At 49.2% G+C, this 12,205-nt stretch overlaps 1 protein-coding gene across 1 annotated transcript; it reads right to left on the reverse strand.

Annotated features, from left to right (window-relative positions):
• Positions 1-1,408: 1,408 nt before the first annotated feature.
• On the reverse strand, positions 1,409-5,927 carry LOC136545799 (probable folate-biopterin transporter 8, chloroplastic). The gene is made up of 2 exons (XM_066537772.1): positions 5,390-5,927; positions 1,409-3,922 (listed from the first exon to the last, which is right to left on the reverse strand). Exons 1-2 carry the CDS (start codon positions 5,883-5,885, stop codon positions 2,868-2,870), a joined length of 1,551 nt encoding a protein of 516 aa, XP_066393869.1. The 5' UTR covers positions 5,886-5,927; the 3' UTR covers positions 1,409-2,867.
• Positions 5,928-12,205: the final 6,278 nt, after the last annotated feature.

Below are 12,205 nucleotides of genomic sequence, written 5' to 3' on the forward strand. Positions count from 1 at the left end.
TCTCTCTCTCTCTCTCTCTCTCTCTCTCTCTCTCATCTTCCCTGTTCGCTCGCAGCACTGCCTGCTATCCCTTGTGTTAATTGTGCCGCAGGAAGCAGGCAAGAGGAAATAAAGTAGAGGAGGATGGACGCCGATGCTGAGCTTGGAGAGGCGCTGGCCATTATGTTCACGGTGACCGCTTCTGGGCTTTTGGTCATCATCATCGGCAGTGGAGTTCTTCGTCTCAGAACCCGGCGCAGCATCTCCGCTCTTCTATGTAGTGTTCTTGCGGCGTTCTGGGCGTGGGGCTTGATCAGGGTAAAGAGGTTGAGCTTCTGGCTCCAGCGCAATGGCCCCTCCCACCAAACGTTTCTGTTGATGCCAATACATTTGTTCGAGATCGTGTCATCTCTGATGCTGCTTCTAATAACACTGCTGTCTCATATTAGACCTGGTCGAGACAACTTGCAAGGTGTTTATAGAGTATATAAATTATTACTGTATAATCCATGCATATATACACATCATTCTATGCATACACTACTGAACTGCTCTTCCTCGTCGGACTGGCCATCACGGGCTACGGCATGGGCGTCGTCTTCCATGGTGACTCGGGCGTCTACTTCATTCCCACCGGCTTCCTGGTACTAGTCAGCACCGGCGTCCGGTCACACCTTGACACCGTGGGACGTATGGCTGCTGTTTCCCCCGTCGTTTACATTTTTGTGCTCCTGGTGGCCACCTATATAGCAGGGGATTGGCAGCTAGTACACTGATTTCCAATAAGTGGAGCCACTCTTCCCTTTTCTTTTCTTTTTTCTTTTTTGAAGCAAAGCACTCTTCCCTTTTCACAGTAATAACAAACTCAACGTAGTCCTTGTGCCTGAGCTCGACTTAGTTGCTGTAGATTAGATCTTCTACAAACAGATTGCTGTATGTATTCAGTTGTAACAAATAAATGTAGTCAATGCAAGGGAGGTCGAGCATATATCCATCAAGGACTAGTTGAGTTGTGACCCATCAAGTGTCGATCTATGTACAAACAGACATCAACACGCGTGAAAGCAAGGGAGGGCGAAAGAGCAGTAGAGGGAATCGACTATGACGACGCCTTTGCACCTATTGTGCGCATGGAGTCTGTCCAGGTCCGTCTCGTCCGTGTCCGTCTCGCGCCGTCTGCTCAAGAAGGCTGGCGGGTCCAGCACATGGACGTCACGTCAGTCTTCCTCAACGGCAACATGAGTGAGGAAGTCTACATGCGCCAGCCCCCTGGGTTCGTCGTCGCCGGCCAAGAAGAGAATGTGTACCGCCTGCGCAAGGCCCTCTACGGCTTGCGTCAGGCCCCACGCACATGGAACGCTAAAGCTGGACGCCACATTCAAGGAGATGGGCTTCCGTACCAACGGGCAGCGAGCGCTCTGTCCTGCTCGTTGGCATCTACGTCAACGACCTTATCATCGTGCGCGCAGAAGAGGCGAGTGTGGAGGTGTTCAAGGCGAAGATGGGGTCGACGTTTGACATGAGCGATCTCGGCCTCCTTTGCTTCTACCTTGGCGTCGAGGTGCGCTAGGACAGCTGCGGCATCAGCCTCCGCCATATGCACTACGCCAAGCGCATCCTCGAGCTAGGCGGGCTAGATGGCTGCAATCCAGCTCATACCCCGATGGAGGAATGGCTCAGGCTAAGCTGCTAGAGCACGATGGAGGAGGTCGACCCAACGCTCAACCGGCGCATCATCATCAGTAGCCTGCGCTACCTGGTGCATACCTCGCCGAACTTGGTGTTTGTCGTCAGGCACATGAGCCGGTTCATGGAACGTCCCATGGTGGAGCACCAGCAAGCCATCAAGAGGATCCTGCGCTACTCCATGGCGAGCACCCTCGACTACGGTCCGCACTACGCAAGAGACCCTGGCGTGGCGCACTTCATCGGCTACTGCAGCAGCGACCTCACCAGCGACATTAACACAACCAAGAGCATGAGTGAAACAATGTTCTTTCTCGGCAAGTGTCTTGTCAGCTAGCAATCACTCAAGCAGCGAGTCGTGGCTCTATCAAGCTGTGAAGCTGAATACATCAGCGCCACCTCTGTTGCAACTCAAGCTCTATGGCTATCCACGCTACTGGGAGAGCTGCTCGGCAGGGAGGCCGAAGCCGTGGAGCTAAGGATGGACAACAAGTCTGCTCTAGCCCTGGCCAAGAACCCAATCTTCTATGAAAGGAACAAACAGATCAGGATAAGATACCACTTCATTAGAAGCTACTATGATGGGAGTGTGAAAGCCAACCATATCAGCACTACTGATCAGCTTGCTAACATCCTCAACAAGTCACATGGAAAGCAAAGTTCCAGGAGATGAGGGGAAGGATTGAGCTGATTCAGATCAACTCCAGGACTGAGCGCAAGGCTTAGGGGCTGAATTGAGAGTTAAGCCTATATGCTTCTCTCTAGTTATCTAGTTATCTAGCTATCTCTAGTTTGTTAAAGCTGATTCCAGCATCTTATCTTCTAGGCACTTTAGTGGTTAGAATATGCTCTTTAGTTGTTGAACTTGTTATGCTTTTCTTCTGTACCAAGTATTGCTTTTGCCTATATATGGAACTACAAGCAGCCAGTGTTATTGCTGCCATCTAAACCAATTCCCAATTCCCCAATTGTGTGTTACCTGGCCACCAATATTCAGCAGGAAGCATAAGGGCTATTCTGTATTGCATATGTATATTGCATATGTACAGTAATCAGAAGAACTATTCTGATTGAAGAGAATTTGGATACCTATACATGTAACCTCACCAGTGTTGGCTGGGTGAGCGACATTCATCTACATTGTGTCATTACCTAACAGGATCTTGCCTAGAACTTTGTATGGTGAAAACACCACTTCATCTTTATATTACAACCTTCTCATCGGCAGCCCATTTCTCAGGCAAAAAGGATATCCATCCCAATGGTAGCAATGCAGCCAAACTTTGCAGCAAAATACCCAAAGGCAAGCTTGAGTAGTCCACAGAAGACACGCCGATCAGGGTGGACAATCCAACTCCAAATACTCCACTTAGTATTGCTGAAAACACCAGTCCAGATGTGAAGAAGGCGAACAAAGAACCTTCGCAGCCTGGTGGGCAGAGACTTGACAACAAAACCGAGAATGGCAAGACCTTGAACTGAGCTAGAGCTTCAGCTAGAGCTGAGAAGCAAAGAACATGAATCTCGTTCGGTATCCCTAGCACAAGGTTTATTTGTTTCACAAGGACCAAATCTGACAAAACTGCCAAAGCATATAGTATCTGAAGTCCACTGGTAAGGCACCTCAGTGGGATCCTTTTAAGATAACGATTGTAGAGTATAGTTAGTGATAGCACCATGACCTGTCCCACAACTTTTGATAGACCAATGACTGATGGATCAAGATTCAAATACTGTGTTTGAAAGCAGAACATGGTTCCAGAAAGAATAGGCACAACAGCAAAGGATGTCATGATCCATGTAAGAGGGTATAAGACCCTTTCCTTGCTGATTGCTGTCATCAAGTTTGAGAATTGTTTGCGGAAGTTAGTTGCCAAAGAGCTTTTGACAAGACGATTTCTGGAGTTTCCTCGAGAGCTTGGCAATGTCTCTTTTGTACTTAGGGACAGTGCTAGCTGGAAGCCAAGAAGGACTGAGAATGCGGTGAACATGATCTTTGGTTCCTGTGTTTTAAGCAGAATGTAACCACCAGACAAGTTCCCCAGTAGGGATCCTGCAGCCAGGGCTATGAATGTGTATGACTGTAGTACACCAGCCTTCTGTGTTCTACTGAACTCCGTGACAACAGCATCACTTACAACTTCTGTGACAGATGCTCCAAGATTTCCAATGAGAATGCATGCCATTTGAGTTGGAAATGCATCCCCTGTAACTGGAGTAATTGCAAGTGTTCCCCAAGCAATAAGCTGCAGCAATACTGAACATAGCCAACATAAGTTCAAGTCAGTTGTATGGTTTCCAAAAAACAAAAGTGAGCTGTGTACTTTCTGATTAACAGCTGAGTAACAAATAGTTAAGACACTGAACAGTTTGACAGTAAAACCACAGGATCAACAAAAGCATCATAAAATAAATCTCTAAATACCTTTTTATTATATAATTGTAGCTTAGTGACTAGTCCTGATCTTCCAGCAAGAAATTTATTGTTCTATAAAGTGAAAGCAGCTGGTTTGCACTTTCTGATTGGTGATTGCAGACATATTCAATTCAATTGTACAACTCATTAGTTTATTGAAAAAAAGAATTCTGTGCAAAAATTAAAATTAGCATTCCAGCACAAAAAAGATTAACACAAGACAAATAATAAATCAAATGAAGGACAAAATCCAGAAAGTACAAATAATATGAGCAGACCATTTAACAGTATTTCAATTAGACTGCAGTTATTTGTGCAAGGAGATGCATCTCAACTTCTCAAGAAGCTGTCCATATCATAGTACGGCAAGGAAACTATACGTGATGCACTAATGACAAATGAGTTGTGTAGTCTTGATGGGAGAACCTATGTAAATTTAAAGGTCAGTAGCTTTCAGTGATTTGTGGTCCTAAAGATACAGTCCCACCTGCGTATTCTCATAGGAACCACAAAATAAGGGACCATTATGAGAATACCAGCTTACCAGCACTCAGATTGTGTGACTAGCTGCATGAGTAAATCACACGTCATTGCATCAAGAACCACTGAATAAGGGTAACCTGTTGGTTTAACCAACTTGATAAGGCTTGAAATGTGTGACTAGCAACAAAATCAAAGTACACATCAGGAAGGAAAGTGTATTGCTCCATCCCAAGGCTGCACGTGCCACTTTCCAAAACGTATCTTTTACACAGAATAGGTGCAACAAGTAAAGGTGCTGGACTGCTGGGCATGATACCATTGCCAATGGAACAAGGCACCCATGTTTATGTGCTAAACACTTAAGTGCTTTAAACAGCAGTAGCTTGAAAGTGTTTTTTCATGTTTTTTTATCTGACAATCAGATGGTTACCACCACACATGTTGTAATGAGAAACCGACTGCAGTTGTTGAACTCCAATGTCCAGGGTGTTTCCAATTTCAGAAAGAGACGTGAAATAGATGTCCCTTTCAATGTGTTTAGCGGCTCAGAAATTTTCGTAGCTAGCTGTTGCTTTCGATGTGTTCAACGGCTCAGATATTTTCGTAGCGGTTAAAATTCATTCTCACTTTTGTAGAAATAATTGAAGAAACAGTGAAATATGAGACCAGACAATCGCTAGAGGAATACAGCCAGATTTCCTCCTGCAAATGTTTGATTGTTTCGAAATTGATGATCACATTGCTGGAGTCGCACGAACATAAGTACAAAATTAAAACGAAAATGAACGGTGAACGGGGAGGAAAAAGGGATCGGCTGCTTTGTACCTCCGAGGGAGGTGTAGGGGAGGCGGTGCGCGCGGCCGATGTAGACAGCATCCGAGAGGACCCCGAAGAGCGGCTTGGCGACGAGCGGGATGCTCCCGGCATTCTGCACGAGCTGCAGGCCGGCGGGGCCGAGGCCTAGACCGCGCGTGAGGTGAAAGTTGAGAGCCAGCCACGGGAAGCAGCGGAAACCCTGCACGCAGTACCCGACCCCGCACACCCACCACACCCGGCGCATCTCCCGCAGCGCCCCGCGCCGTTCGGCCGCGGGCGTCAGACGCGCGGGCGCCGGCGGCTTGAAGGCCGGCGCGGCCGAGGAGTCCTGGAACTTGGCCAGCCGGCGCCTCTGCCGCCGCTCCTCCGGCGTCGTCGGCATCCGGAGGCATAGCGTGACACCGATGCCGCGCGCGCTCCTGCACGAGGCGGCGGCGGGTCGCGCCGTCGGGCTGCGGGGGAGGTGGACGTGCAGGTGCGGCGAGCACGGCGAGAGGCAGAGCATGGTGCCGGCGTCTCCCGTCGTCCGCGGGGCGGCGGGCGGGCGGGTGTGTGTGGTGGGGGGGGGGGGGGGGGGGGGGGGGGGGGGGGGGCAGGACTGCGGAGGCGACGAGAGCGGAGCGAGGTGGTGCGTGCGGGCGTGTGGTGTGGTGGAGAGATTAAGGTGGTGTGGCCGGGCTTCGAGGAGGCAGTGGAAGAAGCGCGGGCGGAAGAGGCGGAGAGACTTCTGGAAGACGAGAACGGCCGCGCTGCTTCGGTGGTTTTCTGTCTTTTGGTGCCCATGCCTTGTGGGGTGTGGACTGTCTGTGGTGACCTGGCGGGGACGCTGGGACCCCGCCTCTCCGGAAGCATTCCTCATCTCCGATGCTGATGGTTTTGACGAGGGTCAGGACGTTTGAACGGACACCAGTATCCGGACGCCCGTGTCTGATCTGCTTCCTACACGTAGCAAGTGGATGGCGCAGACCTGGGGTCACCACGTGGACATCGCGCAGCTGTCGGCCCACTATCTCTGCGGGCGTTCGCGTCCTCGTCGCCTCGTTCGGTATCGTTCCCCGCCGAGCCACGACGAGATGGAGGGGAGGGAAGGGAAGGGAAGGGAAGGGAAGGGAGAGGAGGGCAAAGGAGAGGAGAGGGGCGAGGCACACCACGCGAGGAAGACAGAGGCAGGAGCCAAAGCTTTGCGGTAGGTTGGTGTCCGCCAGCCATCAGCGTCATTGTAATATGTACAATACCCTGATCTACTTTTAAAACATCCAAATGAAACATTTGCAACACACGTCCAAAGGCAAATGAAACACTTGAAACATTCGTCTGAAACATTTACAAAAACATCTGAAAAAAAAACACTTGAAAAACCATTACAAAACATATGCAACATCCAGATAGCAACACCCAATATAAATACGCTTGCAACATGCTTCTGAAAAACAGATGAAACATTTGAAACACACACTTGCAACGTGCGTGTATAACTATTGCAACATATGCAACATCTCAATCTATTTTTGCAACATCGATGTGAAACACTTGCAACACACCTCTGAAATACTTGAAACATACGGTTGCAACATGCGCTTTCAGCGCAATGTCACCTGGCTGTTTGGACGAATGGAGGCCTCGTCATTGCGGAGCTCGCGGTGGCGGCGCATGGAGCTCGCCGGTGCCCCAGCGGAGGCAATGCACCACCCTGGGTGAGCAGAGCGGCCTAGGCGAGCACGTGTGCGAGGCCGCGACTGGCGAGCTTGACGGCCTGCTCGACGAGCACCCTGGCGAGCACCCCTGGTTGGCGTGCACCCTACTAGGCGAGCACCGCTGGGTAGAGAGATTTTTTTTAAAGGGGCACGATCGGGAACGAGCGGATGGCGCCATAGTGAGTGGGAAGCCGTGTTTGTCCATCCGGATGTCCTCGATGGAGCATTATCGATGCTCGAACGAGATGTGTTTATACTGGGAGTACATTCTTATATAGGATTAATAACAATTAGTTAGTTTATCTATTTATGTATAGATTCTAATTATTTAGTTATTTTATTATTTTATATTTACTTAGTTTAGGTTATATTTTGTTGGTGTGTCTAGGTTATATTTACCTAGTAGTTTGTTTGCATCACATTGGGTTTAATTTACAGGGCTATGTATCCCTAGTAGTTTGTTTGGATCACATAGGGATGACCTCGTTGTATATTTATGTTCATGTTAATGCAATGCATTTTATTTGTTACAACATTTTTTCAAATTGTTTCCATGTCTTTGTGAACCAAGATAGCGCAAACCTCTGTTTGAGAGGTTCTACGACGACAAGCATCGAGCCCACCTGTTTATGGACGTAAACCGAAGCCACCATTGGGCCCATTGAGGTCACAGAACCACACGCCGCACCTCTGGGACGAGCGGTACGAGTTGTACCTACGGTGTGCTAGTTTCCTTGAGCTTGCCTGGGTTGTGAACTCCAGGCTACCCGACCTCGACCTAGCACTCCTCACCGCTGCCATGGACCAATGGAGGCTGAAGACCCACACCTTCCACCTTCGCTGCTGCGAGATGACAATCACACCGGAGGACGTCACCCTAATTTTTAGGCTGCCGTTGGATGGACCAGCGATTAGTGGGATCCTCAACACTAAGACCTGGAGAGACCTGGTGGAGCAGTACCATGAGATTAGGCCACCTAAAGATGCGGAGGCTGCCATGGGCGGATTCAAGGGTATTCCCTTGTATTCCTGGGAATACCTAATTATTTGGGACACCTTTATGTATATATATGTATATACTCATGTATATATGTATAATACACCGTTTTGCAGCATTTTCACTCAATTTAGCTCAAAATCTTAGAGTTGGCTAGCTGAACAATTTGTTATTTTAAGCCTATGGATTCGGGGTTTTTTATGACGTGAAAGTAGGAATACCTAAGTTTCAAATCCTAGCTCCGCCACCGGAGGCTGCTAGGGCCAAGTAAGAAATACACCTCTAGTAGTTTGCATAGTTCGAAAACGTTATTTATCCTTACATTACTGTTTTAAATTGCAGGAAAACTTCTAGAGTACCATCGGTTGGATCAGTCACGAGAGAACTTGTGATAAAGTTAGTCATTCCAGTATTTGTATTATGCTACAAGCACTCCAAAACACCCCATTAGGTTAAAGTTTAACCTGTCTCACTATTTTTTTCCTAAACGAATGAAGGCAAAAATCATTATAAAAAATGTTTTGTGCAATGAATTATCACAAGTGTTTCATACACTATATTACGTGTGCTCATGTGAACCATAATGCATACAAAAAAGCATTGCTTTTATATGTGTTAACTGGGAGGTACAAATTCTTAAACATGTAGCAATGCACGGCATGAATCTAGTAAATTTGAAGGTTCAATGGGCTGGATTTTTTTCCAGCTTTTTTCTAGTGTATCGTGGACAGCTCCTATTGGGTTGGGGAGGAATCGGGCCGTGTCACCTTTGAAAGTGGAGTGGTGGCGAAAAAAATTAAATTGGTTGCGATCCAGATTTTTAAAGGGGCGCCTAAAAATTTTCAGTTTTTTTGTAGTACTAGTAAAAATACCCGTGCTTCGCTATGGTTTTTTTAATATCTTTTGTAAGTTGGATCATTAATGTAATATTTCATTTTAACACTATCATTTTGTATTTTTTTCTTATATTTTGTAAGTTTTAACATTAATGTAAATTTCATATTGGCACTGCCATTATATATTTTTATAATTTTCCATTTTATTTTTGCTTGTTTTTCTGAATCCCTTTTTTATGCTTGTCCTGAACAATACCCTTATTTTGTATAATATGATATTTAATAAAAGGAAATTTGAATTAAGATGACTTTTTTTGACAAAAGAATTAAGATGACTGGATATCCCAGAGATTTTTTAGGCCCATACGAAGGACCATTCCCAAAAGTAAGAATCCTCCTTTGCCGGCTCTCACCTTTGAGTCACCGTGTGGGTGGAGCTTGCCCTATGGCCACCGCTTCGCCCCATTGGTCGCCGCACGCAATAGTGTCTGCCTCGCTGCGCCGCCAGCGCCCGAGGCCCCAGCACACCACCTGGTGCCACCGTGGTTTTAAATAGCTGGCTAAGTAATTTAGACGGCCCGCGGCCTCAACGGTGCTGGAGATTTAGCTAGCTGAGGTAGCAACGAAACAATAAATAAATGAAGTATTCAATGGAGGTGAGAGAATCAAAATTCACATGCAAGACACAAAAAAAAAAGTTGGGCAGTGTGCGAGACTACTTTTTTTTTTCCTCTTATCTTAAGTACAGCTGTAGAATCTGTTCGGATATAGATACACACCACCACACACCTCACACACACGGTATACGAACAAACCTACAACTATACCTAGACAACGAACACAGCTGAGAGATCCTCGAAGAGCACCAGACTCCGAGTGTGGTGGGCACGTCACTTGACCATTGTGGCACATCTGCGCGAGAGGCAACTGAAATTATTCAGAGAACTACTGTTCCCGGTGAGACACCAGCGTCGAAGCCAGGCTTCGAACGCTGGCGGGCAGGACGCACACCAGCGATCCTTGCCATCTGAGCTACCGCTCAGTTCTCGTGTGCGAGACTACTGCTTCACTCATGGCTAGCGTTTTGTTTTTCTACACTCTCACATCCAGGTCAGCTAAAAAGTAAGCCCTCCTACATAGCCGGTCCGTTTGGGACACGCTTAGCTTTCTATGTCTCAAAACAGACTATAGCGGGCTATAGCCGGCTATAGTGGTAGCTAAGAGCTAACTTGTATATGAAAAAACTTAGCTAAATCCTTCTCAAACAGCTCTAGAGATTTAAAACCTTGGGTGCCATTGACAGCCGCATTATGTCCTCTGTTGCTCCGTGCAGGGCGGCAGGCACCGCTCCGTCCGCTGGGACGATGGGCTACCCTCGGCTACTCCGCATAGGCGCGAGTGAAGGTGCAGCCGCGCTGCAAAGCCCATTGCGACGGTTGCCTGCCACCCTCTGACTCCGAGGGCCTGTTTGTTTCCCTGGACTAGGGTGGCTGACGCGTACCAACCTAGCCTGGGCAGCTGTAGCTGGCCCCAAATGGTGCAACTAGGTCTGTTTGTTTGCTTGGCTCAAGTAGGGGCTAGCTGGGAGTGGAAACATGTTTGTTTGCCTGGACAAATGTGTATGAGTACCTTGCATCAGGAAACTGGTAGCCTTACCCCACACCTTCTTCCTCACCTCTTTGTCATTTGATCAAGCACCTTGCTAGCATGAATAGCTCAACCGTGTCGGGCCTCGGGCAGGTGGTGCGCAAGTAGCCGCCAAAGGTTGAGCAGCCACAGCAGCGGCGCCGAGACCTGGAACACTTGCAGGAAGCTTGTCGCCGCCAAGAACGCCACCCGGTGGATCCCCATCGACGACTGGACCAACGGTTGCAATCCAATCCTCGCCGGCACACGCACGCACGCACGCGTGTTAGGTTGATCTCCACCAACTTGGCCCAACGTCCAATTGGGCCCTTGATCCGTGCCCTGATCGGGGGCGCCCAACCATTCCATGGTTGGTGGGCCCCCATCGCATAGCGCCATAAAAAGAGAGGTGGGGGCTGGGGCACAAGGCACGCGATTCACCTACGCAGCCACAACCCCACATACATCTTAACCCTGAGTCGATCTAAAGAGGGGGCGCTGCCAGCTACGGGAAGCACCGCCACCGGCCACCGCCGCCTCTACACCGTCGCCTCTACACCGCCGACTCTACACCACCTCTCTACGACCGTGCCTCCACCACGTCACCGACACCGATGCGATGGCCAGCTCATCTTCCTCGAAGGCGACTGATGGTTTGCTACCCCGCATCCCTCTCTCTCTGTTTCCTCGCACTAGATCATGTTCTAGGGTTTACTCCATATCCTAAAGGTCAGTTTGACCTGCTAGATCTATAGCTAGTGGATCCTGTTAATCAATCAATGGTATCAGAGCTGTTACTAGGCGTAGATCTAGCTTTTGGGGTAGATCAGAACAAGAAATTTAGAAGGAGGTGATTCAAATCGGATCGAACTCCCACCCTAACCCTAACCTTAACCCTAACCCTAGAAGAATGGATGGAGAGAGGAGGGATCTACTTAGTTTTCTTGCCGCCGTCACCACCACCGTCGTGCGGGAAGAAGCCCCGCCGTCGCTTGGCCGACATGCGAGGAGATAGTCAAGCTGCGCTCATTGTCGTGCGCGCGAGCCCCGGCCGAGGGCGCCGTCACAGGACCGCTTGATGGCGGCATGCTCACCCAGTAGGGAGCGCACGCTCTAGCGAGGGGATCCATGGCAGCGCCGCACTTCTTCTCCCGCGTCTGCTGCACTGAGGTCTGATAAAAGGAGAAAGGGGGAGGAGCTAGGGTAAAGGGGGAGCCTGACCACAACACATGTGGGGGACTAGGGCACCATCGCCCAGACCGCTCGACGATGGCACACTCAGCCCAGGGTGAGTGCGCATGCCAGCGAGGGGACCGGCGGCGGCGCTGCTCTGCTGCTCTTTCCTTTCCATGTGCGATGAAGAGAGAGAAGGCGAGGGAAGAAATGAAACTAGAGTTTGGGTGACCGGCGCGGCGGGGGGTTTTTATTCTGCCGAGATCGTCGCCTGATCGTCCGATCGCGATGAACGGCTCTGGGCGCTCGGGCTAGATTCGGCCTAGGCGGGCGAGGGAAATCCCGACCCAGGCCCAGGTTGCGTCCTAGGCGCGGGGGAGCGCGGCGCGAGCGGCCGCCGCGGGCCGGATTTTGCTGCTGGGCCGCGACAGCGTGCAGCGCGCGAGTGTGTTTCGTCCCAAAATGCAAAGTAAATTTATGAATTGTTTTATTATTTTCA

This window comes from Miscanthus floridulus, chromosome 3 (assembly GCF_019320115.1).
Source record: "Miscanthus floridulus cultivar M001 chromosome 3, ASM1932011v1, whole genome shotgun sequence".
NCBI lineage: Eukaryota > Viridiplantae > Streptophyta > Magnoliopsida > Poales > Poaceae > Miscanthus > Miscanthus floridulus.